We start from the raw sequence: 19,527 nt of genomic DNA, 5'->3' as shown, positions 1-19,527 counted from the left end.
ATGATTGCAGAAAAAGACCAATTTGTCCATCCACTTTGCCCAGTTATTCCTTTCTACATTGCATGAATATGTCCCAGCTGCCAGGCTGATACAGAAGCATCAATGAAGCATGCCTACTTGTGTGGTATCACTCCTTATTCAGTCAGGTATTGTTTTCTTCCTCCTTGGTTCTCTACCCTTCTGGTTAGATAAGTGTACAGGATCCCATACTTTATCAAACACCCAGCTTCCCTTCCTCCCTCCCCACCGGTGTCTTTCTTCCAAGCTTTGTAATACCCTAAACAGCTACAACAATAGTAAAGTTATTGTCCAAATATCCATCCTCCTAGGTTCCCCTGGCCATGCTAGATAATACCCAGCCAAAACCAACCTAGCAGTATTGACTTGCTTGGTTTCTGGGCCATTCTAACCTGTTGGTGCCAACCTGGCTATAAAGTAACCATGTTTAGTCAATCTGTGAGGCAGAAATTTTCACTCCCTGGGGAACAAAATTAATTATACAGACAATGCAAAGTTTATTTATTTATTTATTTTTAGTTTTTATATACCGATGTTCCTGTATAATATACATATCACACCGGTTTACAAGGAACTCAAACTGACGCCTCAGAGGGCAGTTTACATTGCAACAAGATAACAAGATAACAGATAAAATGGGGGGGGGGGAGCGGAACTTGGCAAAGGATACAGAGATTAAGCATAAATAGCTAAATAGAGGTAACTAAATATACAATATACAGTAAACAATGTACATAAGGTGAGTTGGGTCAGAGACCAGGCTGATATTATTTTCTTCTGGCTTTTAGATTCCTGGGAAAGCTTGTGCAAAAAACCAAGTCTTTAGTTTCTTTTTGAAAGTAAATGTTGAACATTTACTTTATTATGCAACATACTTACTTTATTTAGTATGCACCACTATTCAGATTTGTGCGCGTCAGAATTTTCTAACGTGCTGCAGAATCTGCTCCTGGACGCCACAGGAAATTTGTGGCTGTAATTACATTTCTGCATTTGGTCAGGTTTTCAGAATATCCACAATGAACATGGCTAAGGTGCATTGCATGCAGTGGAATAAAACCAACTGGCTTGTTGCATTCGAGGTCTAGAGTTGTCTACCCCTGATACAGAAGCATCATTCAGAAATTTTAATTAAATGCAAGTCAGAACACCAAAGAGGTATTTTTATAACTGCTCGTATACATTTTTAATTAGTTACACATGGGGCGATCCAAGGTGCTGACACGGTAGGTAGCACATCGCTGCTGTTCGCTCCTCTTATTCCTGTGTGTTTCCCCTCCTTCGTGTGGGACATAAGAGGAAGGTGAAGGCATGGGTTTCTCTTCCTAGACTTCTGCTGGCTGAGTCATCTGGCCTGATCAACTTCTTCTTCCATATGCAGGCCTCTAGACCCCATTCCTCTGTGGTTTCACTGTCAGGAGGGTATTTCCTCATTTAGCCTATGCGGATCCTCTTCGTTGGAATATGAGGTGTGTGTGTGTGTGTGGGGGGGGGGGGGGGTTGCCCTGTGCCCTCTAAGGATTGGGTTGCTGTGAGCTAAGTTAACCGGATAAGTAGTGCCGCCCCGATCTGCCCACTGCCCTCCCACTAGATGATCCAACTAAGAGGCAGCTACTGAGCATAGCCAGATATTCAGTGGCTGCCACTTAGCCAGATAAGTAGTGCTTTGGTCTTCTTTGAAGCCGCCTTAGGTTGTCCTTTTGGACTAGAAAGGTAGGTTATAAGTTTGAAGATAAGATCCAATTGTGAAACAGCTCTGTGATGAGAATAAATATAGAGAATATACAGTCTTTAATGTGGTGCTTCCCAAACATGTTCTAAATGTGCAGAAAGCATTTTTTTCTGTGTATAAATCATATTTTAGGTGCAGAAACCATAGTTTGTGCACATAAATCATGTTTTTCCATGAGCTAAACCTTTTATTTGTGCATATTATCCGGTTTGTGTGCATTTTTTAACTGCCAATGTGTTAGCATACTAATAGCTTATTGCCTCGGAAGTTAAAGAATAATTTTAGCTTGTGCATTAAGAAACTCTGTGTGTGTGTGTGTGTGTGTGTGTGTGTGTGTGTGTGTGTGTGTGTGTGTGTGTTGGAACCTTAGCACACAGTTTTAATGCCCAGCTTATTACATTGGTCCCGTTATTTGTTATACCACCTTTCTAAAATGTCAAAGCAATCCCCAATGAATATGCATGAGATGTATTTTCGTATACTGGGTATCCACTGTTTAAAGGTATGTCTCATGCATATTCATTGTGGATGGCCTGAAAAACCCAACTGGTCATGGGGATCAACAGACAGCTTTGGGAACCGCTGTCTTAAAGATGAATTTTCAAAGCGTTGCACACATACAAATGATCAGATGTGCATGCAGATAGCATATATTTGCATAAATTATAAACCCCTAACATACAGTACATGTGCAAGTAATGATGCACAAATACATTTGCTGACATAAAAAAGGGGCAGGCCAGGGGCATTACAGAGCAGGGCCAACATTTATGCATATAAATTGGTACTTTAGAAACTATGAAAGTATCGCACATATATACGTTACCTGCGTATATTTACACCTGCTGATTATCTGGTGTGAGAATAAAATTCTTTATAGCCAAATACTGTCTGGCTGAGGGGTCAGGGTAAACTGGGGGGAGTTCAGGCTGAAAAACTAGGAGGGTCTTGATGACCTAGTGATAGACTGAGCAAACTGGTAGACTAATTGGTAAAACTGGTAATTTCTTTCATGTGTGTCTGTTACAAAATTTGAAGCAGACAAGTGGTATGAAAATGTATGAAAATAGGAGCACAAATACTCATGTATAGGAGATTTGTGCCACTTATCTGGATAATTTTGGCTTCTCCGGGTAAGTGGCAGCTTTGCTGCCACTTAGCCGGATAAGTCTTAAAAACCACTACTTATCCCTCTAGCCAGATAAGTGTTAAAGTGCTGCTTATCTGGCTGAGTTGAAAAATACATGCCATCTACCTTTTAGATACATGAGCATGCTGTTGAGTAGATTTAAGCCTATTTATATAGTCTGTGCACATGATATGAAATACATGAGCATGATTGTGTGTGTCCCTCTACATGCATATACAGGCACAGACGTGCATGTTTTAAATTTATCCTCTACGTGTATACCCAGTGGGAACTAGTAACAAAAACTCTAGCTGTGATGAAGCAGATTGGTATTTTATAAGAGTGATACGAAAAGATGCAAACGAAGAGGTCATTCGTTTCAGACACATTGGCTTCCAGTGTGCTTTTTCATTTTTAGATTTAATATTGACGCTTAAATGAATGCCTGCAAAAGCTTAACATTCCTTTCTGCTGATGCAGTTATTTAGTTCTTCTTGCCTCACATCATGAAAGAGTTTGTTAGGTTTCCGGTAGCCTCCTTGGCCAGAGCTGACGTGCATTTCAAACATCAGGAGTGTCTTGGTCTCCAGGTAGCCTTCCGTTTATGTTTATCTGCACCACAACACCACTGTTTCTTTTTCAGGTGGGTGCACTTAGTCAAGAGAAGGGTGGCACTACACACTCCTCGGCAGAGAATTTTTACTGGAATCAAAGCAGTATTGAATAGCATTAGCAACACTGGGTCAGGAAGTTTCCTCAGCATTTTTCATGATCTCGGTCACGAGCCCCCATCTTTATGAATGTTCACTGAACAAAATTCTTCCCTCCACGTCATCTTCCCTTCATTTGACCAAATAAATAACGTATTTATTTTAACATTTTTTTACAGCATGTTCCTGCATAAATTAGAAGCTGGCAAAAATCTACAGCAGTTCAGCTGTGAGCTCTGCGTAAGCTGGGAGTAACTATTTTAGTCCTCTCAATGCAGAGCATTGGTTTTGTTTCACAAAAGGCTCTGTCCTTCTCTGCTGCTCTTTCGGGGCCAGCGATATGACCTTTCCCAGCTGTGCAGTTAGACCAAAATAGCTGCTAGCCCCAGAGATTTGCCCTTAAGTAGAGAGCTCGGCTGTCTCACTTTGGCTCAGTTGATTCTTTAGGCAGGTAGGAGCATGCCTGTGAACTCTCTATCTCTGAACCGGAGCCTCCAGGCTTTGTTTCTTAGAGAGTTCCAACAAGTTTCTTGAAGGCCCAAGGACTTTAGAAAAAAAAACAAACAAACATTGCAGCATGTGAAAGGCAGGACAGGAGAGGAAGCTTCCTCTCATGCACATGAAGCCACACCTTCTCCTGGCTTCTATTTTGACCAGGGCATGGCATGTTCACCCCCATCACAAGAAGCTGTTACTGGTTTGCTCTTCTGTTAATTCCTGCAGTCTGATTATCACAATATGTAGTGATACTGGCTCCGTGCCAGTACTCTTGAGTTCTCAGGTATGGGGACATAACAGATTTCGGCCTTTGATAGCTTTAAGTGGGATGGTTAATTAACACTCTGGTAAGCATGTTCAGAGGGCTGACGATCAGGGTTTAAATATCAGTTTGCAATAGCAGTAATAGTTTGAAGTTTCTACCTATCACATCCTTTGGAGTAGGGGGTGTGGGGAGGAATCAGGAGAAAGGGTTAGCTCTCTTGTTTCCTCTTTTGACTTCCTTTCTTCCTCCCATCCCACCTGAAACATTTTGTTGCTTATAATGCCACCCTGAAAGGAAAGATGTACGATTTTTAAATCTTTTCATCATGACCGCGCCGCCTGCTTCCATGGGTCTGCTGTATCTGTGCTTGCGTGGGTTTGTGTGACCGCCGCCACGGGGATCTGGTGAAGGGGTTGGCACAGCACGGCCCTGGCCGCCTGAAATGTATAACAACGCACGGGGTCCAGGAGGAAGAGCTGTCAAAGGTGCGCCAGCTGTAGTATTAAAAGGCAAGTTTCCCTAGCACTGCCGCTTTTTAGTAAAAGGTCACCAGATGCCCCGTATCTGAACGTGTGAACACCCTGGACCAGGAGTAAGCTACCCTTCTCTAAATGTCTGCATGAAAAGCAGTGGCACCTTCTCATTACCAGGGCTGATTCTCCCCTCTGGCAGGCATTTTAAAACCACGCCCATATTAACTGAGTGAATAAAAACAAATCTGCTTGTAAGATTAAAAGAGGCAATTTTCAAAGAGCCAACGAACACATGAAAGGCTCTTTAAAACTGTCTCCTTCCCTTGGTGGATAATTAGATGATCTCTTCTTTCTGGACGTTCTGCTGACAGCGGCTCCCTCTCGGTGCCCTGGTGGCTCCCTGGGTGCCTGTTGGAGGTGTGGTATTCCCTCGGACCCGACTAAGAACCTCTCACGTAGATTCCCTTTTCCATCCTTAGCCTCGTGCAGGGGAACAGGTGGTGAGCTGCAGGGCAGTTGTCTAGGAATTTTTTCTATTCTTTCTGGAGTCTGTTTTTAAACACCCGGTGTACTTTTTAAAATTATTTTCAATGCTATGAGCTACAAAAATGCAAGCTGAGAAATTACAAAAAAAAAAACAAAACTTTCTCAGATGGCAGGGTTGGCCCATAGAGAATAATTTGTTTTATACGATGCGCATTACATTTAAAAATGAGATGATTAATTTAAATAATTGTAGAGACAATAAGATCCAAGTCCAGATTATCTGACATTAATGTCCCAGTTAAGACCAATATAGGAGGTAGTCAGTGCTCTTCTTTTGGAGGGGGGGAGGGAGGGTATGCTCCAATTTTCCTAAGTCACAATGACTTCCACAGATCACAGCTGAATGCGGTAGGGACCACCCAAGTGTGATGGCTGAGACGGACACTGCTTCTGGAGGCCATGCCGTATCTGGAATATTAAGCTCAGTGTTTGCACTCTGAGCTCCGGATCTGCTCTGATGCAGTCCCATCAGTGGTGCTAGAGGGGTTACCCAACTGGCCATTGGCTCCAGCACTCCACACTGTGCATGGACCCACCAGCCCCGGCAGAATCCCAAGCACGAGTCTCGTATGCCCAGAATGAGCACATCATTAAAGCGCTTCGTCGTTTAATTCACAAGCAATCACTTTTGGGTGAACCGCACATCTGAAAAAGATTTAAGTATTAAATAAAAGACTGACAAGATTAGGAAAAAAATATTACTTAGCAGGTGGACATCTGAATCTTGCCAAACTGGATAGTACAGAGGTTAGGACACAGGAGATGCAGGTTTAGTGAGCCTGGGGCCAAAATGGGAGCTGCCTATCACCAGCTATATCAGGGGACTGGAATCCATGCAGCTCTCACCGAGGGTCTCCGGCGCCCGAGGGCCAATGCATATGTGGGCCTCTCCAGCACCTCCCCCCCAATCCTTCGTATACTAATGCTTAAAGTCACAGAAAATCAGTAGCGTCTCTAGGCAGAAGAATTGGGAGAAAGGGGGAGGGGCCAAACCAAAGTGACGTTTCCACACATCACACCCACCTCCATAGTATGGCCCCTGCCTTAAAATTGGCTATTAACAAAAAAAGTCTCAATAAGAAAGTCCCAAGGGTCTTCTGCGTAATGTTTAAAAAGATGACCAGTTTCACCCTTCTAGTAAAACTATGATTAAAATGATTTGATAGCCTTATTCCACTAATTCTATGTGGCCATGAGAGCGAAGTCTAGAATCTATCCAGGAAGGGACAGAATCTCAATATAAATCCTGCACCTCCAGTTCTGTAACACATGCGCATCCACAGAAATTCCCCCCAAAACAAAGCTTGGATGTTTCGTTCACAATTCATCATATAAAAACATATTTTCAAATTCCGATGTCACCTCAAAGTAATAGCAGCAGCACAAACCTATTCCACTGCCAGACACATTGTGAACTAACATAAAAACCCACAAAAAAGACACTCAAAATATATACAACAAACTTTTCATAACATAACAATAATAACACCATGGACTCAAATAACAAGAATCCAACCTGTGAAAAAGCAGAACTGTAAATATTACACTGGGTCTCAGAATACCAATACACCACCTACTGGGGAATTGAAACAATCCTGCTTGCTATAGATCCCTGCACAGACACTGCATGCTAGCAGAATCTCTCACCTTGGTCACATGCGCAGACCAGAGGCAGACCCTCACCAAATACAGAATAAAGGATCACAAAGTAGAACCAGCAATATGCAGATAAAAACTGAAATGGAAACTCCAAAAGCCAGACTCTGTCTACAGTGTAACAATGGAAAAATAGAATCACCATTCCTCATAAAACAAACAATGAAATCAAGAAACATTAAGTACGGTATCAATTATAATAGTAAAACCATACTAATAAAAGAATAAATATTTTTAAACTACTACCGAATAAAATATCTATTAATTAGTCATATACATTTTTTTTAAATTTCCCAAACACCAATAAAATATTTTAAAACAGCAGACATATCAAATAACACACAATAATTAAAATTAATAAGAATTTTAAAAGCCCCTGCTATCCAAACCTGGCAACTCTTGATTTCTAGTCACCCTGAGATTGTCAACAATTAGGGGGCTAGGGGAGCATACAAACTTTATCCTCTCTCTCTCTCACACACATACTCACATGCCCAGTCTCTCTCACACATACACTGTCACATACATATACATACATGCTCTCATATACACCCACAACCCCTCTCTCTCTCAGACACACACACTCATACAGACTCTAACACCCTCTCTCTCCCCCATCCCATCACCTTGCATACACATAAGCTCTTACTCCCTCAGATTCCCTCATACATGCACACAAGCTCTCACTGGTTCCCTCATATACAGACACAACCAACACACTCACTCTCACTGGCTCCCTCACATACACACTCACTCTCACTGGCTCCCTCACATACACATGTACTCACTCTCACTGGCTCCCTCACACCCTTATACAAACAGACCCCCAGGCAGGCTCCCATTTATTTTCACACTGCTCTCCCCCTACCCTCCAGACAGGCTTATATTCATTCTCACACTCACACACAGATCCCAAGGCAAGCACCCATTCATTCTCTCATGTACACACACACACTCACACACAGACCCCCAGGCAGGCATCCATTCATTCTCAGACACACAGACACAGAGACCACTAGGCAGGTACCCATTCATTCTCACACATAGACAGACCCACAGGCAGGCACCCCATTCATTCACACACACACATACAAAACCCCAGGCAGGCACCCATTCATTCTCACAAACACACACACACCCAGGCAGGCTTCCATTCATATACATTTTACCTAGGGAGGGTGGGGGTGGGAATGGGCAGTCTAGGAACATTCCAGGGCAGGGTTCAAGAGTACACTCAGTAGCTGCTATTTTGCAAGAGATATATGTGCATATATTCCCAAATTTATTCATACATTTTTATACCTGAAAATTGACTCACAAGTGAATTCAAACTTGTCTTGTCAGCAGTTTTTGGGTGGGTATAGGTGAACCAGAGAAGGACTGGGTGAACTGGTGGAGGTTTCAGTGAACTGGTGATTCCAAATGTGCACACAAGCATTTTCAAAACTGTATATGTACAATCTTTATAAAATATCTGCCTCTTCGTTTAATTCTTTGTGCTTATTCACACTAGGGTAGATTTTTAAAAAATGCGCGTTCGCGTACTTTTGTTGGCGCACCAGTCGCAAACAAAAGTACGCTGGATTTTAGTAGATATGCGCGGCTAAAATCCAGGATCGGCGCGCGCAAGGCTGCCGATTTTGGGCAGCCGGCGCGCGCCAAGCCGCGCAGCCTGCCTCCGTTCCCTCCGAGGCCACTCCAAAATCGGAGCGGCCTCGGAGGGAACTCTCTTTCGCCCTCCCCTCACCTTCCCCTCCCTTCCTCTACCTAACCCACCCCCCCGGCCCTATCTAAACCCCCCCTACCTTTGTCCACGGATTTCCGCCTCCCGGAGGGAGACGTAAATCCACGCGCGCCAGCGGGCTGCTGGCGCGCCGAGACGCAACCCGGGGGCGGTTCCGGAGGGCACGGCCATGTCCCCGGGCCCGCCCCCGAAACGCTGCGTCCCGCCCCCCGCTCGCGTAAATCCGGGCGGATTTACGCGAGCAGGGCTTTTAAAATCCGCCCCTCAGTATACTGATTATTTCACATGTAAAATATACGTGCATACGTTTATATAATGGGTAGAGGAAGTATGCTTCTGCCGCACAGTTTATAAAATGCCAGCATTAAACTCTGCACACCTACTTGAGTGTGTAAATGCTGTACTGTGGACAAGTTGAAAGTTGGGATCCCCATGAGTCCGATTCATATATTTCTTCTTATTAATGGATAGTAAACTCTTTCAGCCTGATTATCAAAAGCATTTACATGCTTAAATATGGGTTTTAGATATGTAAATGCACTTTACTCGTGTAAGTGGGCTTTTGAAAATCGCTACAGTATATGCCATTGAATTGTCCATTGGATTTATCTGCATGTGCATTTTATGCAGGTAATTGACTTTTGAAAATTACTACAGTAGTTACATTTACATGTGTAAATCCTTTTGAAAATTACCCCTTTTGTGCACAAGGATAAAATTAAAGCAAATGTTAACAAAATGTCCAGGACTGCAAGCATTTAAGTATTGTAATTGTACCACAGGTCTATGGAATACAAATGTACATTCAAGGGGTGATTTTAAAAACTGCGAGTGGGGCAAATCCCACAGGGTCTTTAGTCCTCAAATTTTACCCCAATCCTACTTTCCTTTTGAAAACTGCTCAAGGAAAAAGGACCTGCAGAGATTCGGAGTTTAGATTTAATTACTCATCTTTTCTAAATCCAAAAGCAGGTTACAATTTGGGCAGCTCCTTTTTCTCTGGATACTTTTTCCCTCCTAGTTTCGAAAGTTCAGACCTATGTGCGTTGTTCCATTAATCTCCAGGAACACCTCCACTCAAGGAAGGTAAAAGCAAGCATGCTGTAGCATAGCAAGCCTAATTTTACCTGCAATGATTTAGGCTAAATCATTTAAATCAGATGGTTATCTGATTTAAATGATAACCTGCCATACGAATTCAATAGTTTTTAAGAGAGCAGAAGCTTACACCTTTTGTGAGATAATCAATCAGTTTTATTTTAGCAGCATAAGTATACAAGATTTAATATGGTAAATATAGTTTTGTTTTAAGAGTCCAAGTTTTTCAGAACAAAGCACTGTTATGGAAAATAAGCATAAAGTCATGCATTATCTCCAAGTCAACCTGCACTTGACAAATACACAAGTCAAACTAATTAACCCAGCTGAAAGATTAAGTAAGCCAGTTTATCTCTCCCTTAGCCATTGGCAGCTCACAGTTCTGCAGAGATCCAGGACCTGTCTCACAGCACAGTACAGGGGAATCCAGCAACACCCCGGCAGGCAAATGACAGGTTATCACAGTCTTAAGGAAAATAAAACCCAGAGATCTCACAGATGTCTCTGTGAGGTATGTCAGCAGGAACAGGATAAAAAAAGACTTGGCTTGCCCAGGTTAACACAGGGATAAAGTGGGCAAATAAATGACAAGGCAGCTGCTCCAAGGTTAACCGAGAAGGCTATGCGGAGCGAGGAGCTCATTCTTAAACTTGCTAGTTCACAGGTGTAGTGAACTGCAACAATTAAAATTTCTGTTGGCCAGGCAGCTGCAAATCTGTAAATTCTGAGGAAAATCCACAATCTGTGTAACTCATTGCATATTCAGTTCCATAGGATCCCACGTTGTCTATAGACACAGAATTGGTGGGCTGCTGATAACATCTTCTGAGCATAGTTCCCTCTAAGCTGAGCATGTAAGTGATTGCTCATAGATTTTGGAGCATTGCCCACAGTTTTTACATGGTTGCTCCCATACATTTTTCTTTGTGCAATTTACAGAAGTGCATCGCTTATACTGGTGCTCAAAAATTGTTGGTTAAAAAAATTGTTGCTCGTCCAAACAAAAATTTGCACACACTCGGTCACTACTTGGAGAGAGCAGATGTATTTGAATATTCTCACTGTTAATGAGATACATCAGCAGACATATGCTGAACAATAACCACTTCATAGCTGGTTTCATGACTAGATGCAAAGTTTCCACCAAGTTCATGTGTCCGAAGTGTACTAACACATAGAAAAATGTAGACAGATGTCTGATAGGGAAAACAATTGCAGTTTCTTCTCCTCTGTGTGATTCTCAGTCTCGTATGAAGTTGCCAAGTTCGTATGAGGCTGAAGACTCCATCTTTGATTTGCTCAGGCCTGCACTTTGGTTCAGTCTGTGTGCATGGCTGCAGGCTTGGGTTCAGTTGTGCACATCCTTGTTTCAGGTGACTGGCTTTTACCCTACAATACAGGCTAGATGGTTTGCAAAAATCCCTTTTATCCATATAAGTAGCCATTTACACAGGTCCATGGTTTATGAAAATTGCCCTGTGTCAGTTCAGTTTTACTGATTGTGATCAGAAGCAATCTAAAAGCTGCATAAAAAGGCACATTGTCATGAATCTCTGTATTTACAAGTCGCCATCTCTCTTAGACACTCTGGGTGTCTTCTTTGCAGTAAAAGTGGGATTCCTGTGAATAATTTTTTTTAAAAACCAGCGTTTTTGTTAATTTGCAGGTGCGATGAATATGTCACACAGTTGGATGAAATGCAACGGCAGCTGGCAGCAGCCGAAGATGAGAAGAAGACCCTGAATTCCTTGCTCCGCATGGCCATCCAGCAGAAACTGGCGCTGACCCAGCGTCTGGAGCATCTGGAGCTGGACCACGAACAGGCGAAACGGGTGCGCACAAAATCTGCTTCCAAAGCCAAGACCAGTAATCCTAGTGTAAGTCACCCGCGCTCCTGTGCTGACAGGTCAGAGGCCACAGTTCTCAATAACCAGGTCTTCTGCAGTGAGAAATACAAGATCTGTTGTGACTAGAGGTAGTCTGTAGGAAGCCATCTTTTTTCGCACCTGATTATTTTGCTGTGAGAGGCAGCCTAGAGCTTCATTGTCTATAATTGTCACAGTGAGTTAACTTGTACTGTTAAACCAGATAATACAGAATGTGTTTTGATGGTTTTAACAGTAACTAGTTCATATGTATTGGGTGACTAATAAGTTAATAGTGGAAGGGAGCTTGCTACTTCCACAATTAATACATGGGGGTATTACTGTTAATGGGTAAATGTCAGACATATATAACTCTAGGTGAGGGGGGTGTTTTCACCCATCCCAAGTGTACTACATCTAGTATTGCTAAGTGTGGTTCGTATAGCACAACCATGATCCTTTCCTCCAGGGTTACAGCATATATCAAGTTAAAGAATGCCTTCGGAAGCAGAGACAGGCGTCGGAACGCCTCACTTGGGAAATGGTGATGTGCGACACTTTTGGAATTTGATGTGGCGCACAGGAATGGGGAAGATTTTCCAAATCAGAACCAAATGCACCTATGTCTGCCTTTGACATGGGTGCAAACATCTTTGCCATATTACCACTCACCAAAGCCCTGAAGCTTTTATGCAGTCTAAAAGCGGGGAGAATCACTTAAAGAATGCATTCTTAAAGTCCATTTCAGCTTCAGTGTCGAGGAAAAGAGTTCATCAGAAAATAACTTGCACATGAGTCGTCAAATTTATATATATATATGCAATCCTATCACCATTTTGAAGTAAAATTTGACAATATTAGGATCGTTGATAATGCAATTTCACATAAAGAAAAAAAATCAGCATGTGCTGGGGAAAAGCACATTCTGACATTTTCCGGAAGCAGAATGTTCTGGAAAATAAGTGGGTAAACAAAGCACCCACATAGCATGCCTGTACCATTAACAGATTCCAGTATTGTCATAAGCGCAATGCAATTCTTCTCAGCTCTCAGTATTATGACTAACGAGATAGTGTTTCATAGCCCCAAATTAACCCCTTCAGCTAAACGAGTAGCAAACGAAAAATTGCATTACTTATGCAAGCACAGCTGTCACAGGGCTCTACATTACAGGCACAGGAAATCCTGCCTTCAGCTCATCATTTGCAAAGCTGATCAGCTGCTGTGTTAACCCCAGGCTGCTGTAGTTTCTATTGGTCATTGAAGCTGCCTTTCCAGCCACTTACATTTACTGTGTTGGACAGCATTAAAAACAAAAAAAGTGTACTTCATGAATCGGTGCCTATACGAGTGGTAAGGACATGCGATTAAAAATGTTGCTTAGCAAATTGTGATGAATCAGTGGAGAGCACAATGAGGCACATTTTTCAAAACAAGTGCCTAGCATTGAGACTTTATTTTAATGTAAAGCCCTGTTCATTTTGTACTTTTGGAGGTGATTTTGTATGCATAGAGTAAGCGCTATAAAATACGTCTGCTGATCGTGCTCTGGCTCTCTAAAGCCGGCCTCTTAGGGTTGATGCACTGTTACCTGGTCTCACTGCTGCCCCTTGGAGATTGCCAGCAGCTTGCTTCCCACATCTCACCTCCCACCCCCCACTAGAATTAGCTAAAAGATTTTCCCTTGTTAATGGAAAGGAATAGCGAGCACGTCCACAGCCTGCCAGCCATGAGCAAAGAATCCACAGTAGGCCATCTTGATGGTTTCTCAAAATACTGAAACCAAGCTTTTGAAACTCCCTCTTCCCCCCACACTGACTTTTAAAATCCTTATGAATAACAGAACTAGGTCGGAAAATTGCCTTTGTTAAGAAGGGAGCTCAGATAATTGGTGTTCGAGGAGCTCTGGATTCAGAGACGCAAAGGGAGACTCCGTATGATTAGATTTCAAATTGGGCCAGAGATATTTCACTCATTGGCAAAGTGGCCAGTCTTAATTGTGATGGGGTTTCAGGGATTTTCAAAGTCTTGTGAGAAACTCTTCCTCTATCGTATGTGAGAAATTAACAGAAAAAGGAGGGAGGAAAAAACTAATATTGGTGATTTAAGGCAGATCAAAACGCATTTACAGGTGAATTTTCAAAGGAGTTACACATGTAAGTGTAACACACTATCAAAGCAATTTTCAAAAGCCATTTACCCTTATTTAGTGCACTTAACAAGGGTAAATATCTATTGACAATTCAATGGCATATATTGTAGCAATTTTCAAAAGCCCACTTACACAGGGAAAGTGCATTTACATGTGTGAACCAGGTTTAAGCATGTAAATACTTTTGAAAATCAGGCCCTTAGAGGGTCATTTTCAAAAGGATTTACATGCTTAAAACTGGACTTTACACATGTAAGTGGGCTTTTGAAAATTGCTACAATATATGCTATTGAATTGTTAATAGGTTGTACACATGTAAGGGCATTTAACGCGGGTAAATGGATTTTCAAAATTGCTACAAGAGTATGTTACATTTACTTATGTAACGTCTTTGAAAATTATTTTCTTTGTATCATAAGGGCTGCCTCCAGCGATAATTCTCTTGTTCTTTAGAGCAAGGTTTTAGGATCCCGCATGGGCAGAAAATCCCTGATTCTCCTGAATTAGAGCTTTAATATTAGTGTGAAGCAGATTGGATGCTTTCAAAAGCACAGTGTGAACACCTTTTAACAAATTTCAATCCTGCTTCTCTCTTTTTTGCTGCACAATCCTGAAACAAAAAAAGGCCTTTCATGTTCTCATATTTGCATTGTGAATAATTTAATAAATGTCCTGAAGAAAAGTAGGCCTATAGAGGTCAGTTTTACCCAGGTAAATTGGCCTGTGAAATTTGCCCTTCACTAACCAGCTAAAAATACATATGAGCTTCCTCAGTGAGTATATTTTTAGCTGTGTTCAAAAAAGGTGTTCCCGGGATGGGGGTGGGGGGGAACAACAGCACTCATACTTGGGATTTTCAAAAGTATATGCGCTATCCCTCCTCTCCACTGACCGCCTGCACAAACAGCAAGTACAAAGTGCACCGGCACTTTTAGCATGTGACCTTTACGCCAGCTGATTTTTAGAAAGAGAAACCATCCGGGCCCAGGCGGTTGTTTTGGAAAATTAGCTACAATGTGTGTGTGGGGTAAAAGTACCTGTGTATTGTGTAACTGCCCAGGCTATTTGAAAATCGCCCCCACCCCCATCGATCAATGGACTGTTGCAATTCTGAATCATTTTTGCTCCGTGAGATACAACTCTAATTTTATTTCCACCCCATGGGAAATTGATATTAAGCAGCATTTCAAGGGTTTCCCTCCCGATAGTGGAATGGTGGTACAAACTTATGATGGGCAAAAAAAAAAAAAAAAAAGCATTAACATTGGCTTTGAGAGATTGAATACATTGACAAGTGTTTCATCCTCTGAAGGAGCTGTCACTATTAAAATCACAATAATTTGGGTGACTTAAGATCTGCCATGCTCTTTCTGTAACAGCGCAAGGGTAGTGATGGTTCTTCTGTCATTACTAGTGTCAGTGGCTCTTAACATGAAAATAGCCAAATAATAACCCCTTGAGTTTGTCAGTGTAAAAAAGTAGAAAAAAGTGGATAGTTTGGATTAACTTGGCTTAAAATTTGGTGGGGGGAGGGGGGAAAATGATGGGCATTGCAAAACGAAAAAAATGTTGACTTCATGCTTGTATGCCTTTTACATCTGTGTGCTTGTATGTAAGGCAATGTGGGCTTGTGACCTTTTTGTTTTCCCCACTTCCATGTAACTTCTCCATCCTATGTAACAGCCACCTTTCATTCTACTGTCAGTGCTTGGAACACAGCATGGGAAAACAATGTAAGCCACTAGCTACCTCTGCAAGCAGGCTGCTGCCACTCCTCCTCCGCCCCGCATGAGCCGCTGGCTTGCATGTTCCTGGACAGGTCTCCTTCAGAACCGGTTCTCTCTTATGTACTTGCCAGTCTACTTCTCGAGCTTCAGCAGCATAGCTTTATTCGGCACTTGTAAGACATTTGCTTCCTGCAAAGCTGTAACTTGCCGGTAATCCACGTGCAGAAAGCGCTGACTTTGCCTGCCTGTCCCGCCTGCCAACTGCTTTGGAAGCACCTGCCACCTTTCCAGATCGCTTTCTACTCGCCTTTACTTTGGGAAAACTAACCGCCGCCTGAGGTTTTTACATTTTTTTTATTTTAATCCTTTTCAACTGACTTAGCGTGCTTTCCAGATCTTGAAATGCACTTTGTGTTATAAGTTGGCAGGGTGGGGGAGGAGGCAAGGGGTGTTTTGGGGTTGTTTTTGCTTTGTTTTGTTTTTTTATTATTTTGAAAGCGTAATTGAGCAGGTTTTTCTAATTTCCTTTTTCATTTTTCCGTTTTCCAGCTGTAGCGTAGTCCCCGGAGAAGGACTTTCCCCGTTGCCTGTTGCGGCTCGCTGCTCTTAAATCCCTCCCCCCTTCCCCCGTCCGTTTATGGTTACTAACGATAGCCTGGCGCTCCGGCCCCTGCCCTGCAGCGCAGTCCCCAACAACCACTGCCTGCGGTTCCAACAGCTTTCTTTCTGTTCTGCACGGAAATGGCAAAAACTTTTTTTGTTTGAGGGGGGGGGGGAGATTTCATTTTTTCCCTACCCCTTGGGTTATAAAAGATGCGCGAGAGAACGGCATTACCAGTAAGTTCGGCTGCAGGAAGGAACCTTACAAGTGCCGAGGAAACCAGCGACTCGTGTAACGTTTCGACTTCTTGCTTTGATCTGCTCGACCACGTACAGATCGGGGAGGAGAAGGGAGATTTGTGGTGTTCTCTGTTTGGATATTTGGCTTTTATTTTTTATTATTTTTAAATCTGATGGTTAAACCTGTGCACTTTTAATCTTTTGATACTTTACATTAGCATCATAATTCTTTACCTAGTTAATGTCATATAAGATTCAGTGCTCCGTGTTAACACTGTTTGTCTTTTCTTTTTATTGTTTTGGTTTTTTACTTGTTGGTTTTGTTTTTGGTTTTTTGTTTTTTTTTAAATCTCAGCATGTAGCCGAGATATTTTTGTGTTCTGCTTTGTCTGTTTTGTAACAAGAGTTTCAACACAAACTGGAGCTCTGCCGAAATATATATATGTGTGTGCTGTGAATCCGCAGCTTTTGTTAAGTATAAAATATGAAGCTTTATGTTTGAAATTACTGATTTTTAACTGCCATGTTCAGTAAGAAATCCAGGGTATTCAAATTCTGGGGTTTTTGCATATTGTATTATTATTCTTAGGAATAGTTCAATGTAACAAGAAAAAAACTTGACGTTGCTCTGGTTTAAACAGTAATAGGCACTTGAAAAAAAATATTGACTAAGTAGTATTACCTATAAATTCCAGCATTGTCTGGATTTTAGGAGACTTGCAAAACATTGCTGATTAACAGAATTTTCTACAACTGTACCTCTGAAATTCCAAATTGGAATTGTTTTGTTATTTCTTTGTTTGCTGTGCCAAATTTCTGGTACATTTAGAAAGAAAAATCCTAAAGTTGTCAACCACTGGTGTCCAATTCCGGCGACTTTATTATTTGATTTCTTTTCATTGTTCTTAACTGTGACCGGTAGTGCCTTTAATAAGTTAAGGGAGTTTCTTGGGAGGACTGTGTGGGGAAGGGGGACGGGAAGGGGAGAACAGATTAAAAAAACAAGCATTTTTTTTGGAACGGAGTATAAAAAAAGAGTGCGAAAACCCAACACGTGGAGCAATAAAGTGCAAAGAGGCATCTCCTCCTTTTGCACATTTTTAAATGGATAGTCTTAATATATAGCTATATAACGAGAAGAATTGTAAAAAATTCTGTTGGTCAGTGATGCTATATAAGCTGCAGATTCCTTGCAAATTCAGGGGTATAGAGAATAAAAATGCAAATACAGTTTGGGAACCAAATGTAACGGCTTTGGACCTTCATTGAACAAAAAACAAGCTGTATGAACACATTTGTGGTTGAAGTGCGGGAGACGTCTTGGGAATATTGCTGCTCTCTTAGCTTCGTATGGTGGCGGACGCAGTTTAACCATAGTATTGTTTTGCAAATGTGACAGACAAGCAATTGCTTTTCTTTTTGAGCATGTTGTATCTAACCAATGTTAACTTCAGGAAACAGAAACGGAAAAGCGCATCAACAAAAAAGCCACCTGATTATCAAGGTGCTGTTTGGTGAGGCTGGGATGAACGATTCAATTGGCATTTCTGAAAAACAAAACAAAAAAAAAATTACCCATATTTTCTTTAAAAAAGAAAAAGTGCAAATTTATGATGACAATTATTTGCAGGGAAATAAAAAACAAAGATTTCTGTTTGCTGGAAAAAAAAACAAACTCCACACAATACTTCCTGTAGACGTGTGGGTCTTTTATATTTTCATCTTCTGTTTCAGTATTGAATCATAAAATATATTATTACATTAAAATGTTACTTCATCATTGTGGGTATTTATTTAAAATGAGGTCATAAAAGTACTGTATTCTGTTTTATGTGGTGAATCGGTCTCCATTTAATGTCATATGCATGTTCTTTTGCCAAGTAACCTTTACACAGATCCAAAAAAAAACCTGGAAGAAAGAAGTGTGGAAGCCGATATTTCAGGTATAATTGTGTGTTAAGAAACTTAGGTGGTGTAGTGGACAAAGCGTGTTAATTCCAATTAATACAAAACTGTACGTAGGAAGCAGTGTGTCTGTGTAAAGGGAGTCATTTTGGCGGTATCAATAAACGTGATAAAAAGGCATTCTGCTTCCTTGTGTTTTTGCATTTCCTTTTTTTTTTCATTCACAGACAGTTTCATTGTTTTACAGAATGGGGGTTGTGTTTGGATCTCATTTTCCTTCTTTATTAAATTGATTTAGCACCTGAAAAACAAATCAGCACAGTATTTGCTGCAGTTTTTTTTCTAAAGTGGTCTTGGTTTGTAAAACACTCGAGTAGAAAAGTTTTAAAAAATGTTTTTTTTTCTAGTGTTTAGTGTTTGCGAAAGGTCCTAGATTATTAAAAATTCTAAAAGAGAAAATCTTCCGTTTATTCACAGAATGGGTACAGGGCAAGCCTCACACTGCCATCCCAATGTGTGACCCAACCCTGCGATCACCTCCAGGGCTGAAAGGGTAGTTCATTCCCAGGTCTGTTTAATCTTTGGTCTCTCTTCTGAGTCAACAAGGGTGTCAATTAGTGCCAAATTATGCTACTGATGTCAACACCTGTCTGCTGAAATCTAAACTGAGACCACCAACTCAATTAATTGGTAGCCCAGACCCTGGCCAGCATACCTCAAGGTCTGTGATACATCTTTGTCTTTCCTATATTACTAATATCTCTCCTGTTAAGGTGGCGCCTAGTTGGTGGTTGAGGAATGACATCTAGAAAAGGAGAAAGATAAAAGTGTAGCCTTTTAATTTTAGTGGAAGAAAAATTTGCCTCTTTAAATCAAAAGCTTTATTTGAAACATACTAGCTATAGAATTTATGAAAAATGTAAGCTTATCCAGTAAAAAAAAAAAAACAAGCATAACCTGTATTGAATCCAAGAGAAAAGGATTTCTTTTCAGATATTAGTAAAAAAGGCAAAGATGCACCATAGACCTTTGGGAGATGAACCAAATAAAAACAACAGGAAAATTGACACTAGATAGATGGGTAACCATTGGGCCACAGCCAGTCTGCCCATCTCTTCTTCCTACTGCAGTATCACAGATCCTACCAGATTGCCCAATTTACCCTCACT

At 41.4% G+C, this 19,527-nt stretch overlaps 1 protein-coding gene across 1 annotated transcript in view; it reads left to right on the top strand.

Moving 5' to 3' along the window:
- Positions 1 to 18,536, top strand: part of BICD2 (BICD cargo adaptor 2) — a 223,436-nt gene extending 204,900 nt beyond the window's left edge. Inside the window, 2 exon segments of the mRNA XM_029600869.1 lie at positions 11,536 to 11,746; positions 16,163 to 18,536. Coding sequence (XP_029456729.1) covers positions 11,536 to 11,746; positions 16,163 to 16,168 — 217 coding nt within the window. The 3' untranslated portion in view covers positions 16,169 to 18,536.
- Positions 18,537 to 19,527: the final 991 nt, after the last annotated feature.

Source organism: Rhinatrema bivittatum, chromosome 4 (genome assembly GCF_901001135.1).
Source record: "Rhinatrema bivittatum chromosome 4, aRhiBiv1.1, whole genome shotgun sequence".
Classification (NCBI taxonomy): domain Eukaryota; kingdom Metazoa; phylum Chordata; class Amphibia; order Gymnophiona; family Rhinatrematidae; genus Rhinatrema; species Rhinatrema bivittatum.
This window is presented reverse-complemented; position numbering and strand designations above follow the sequence as displayed.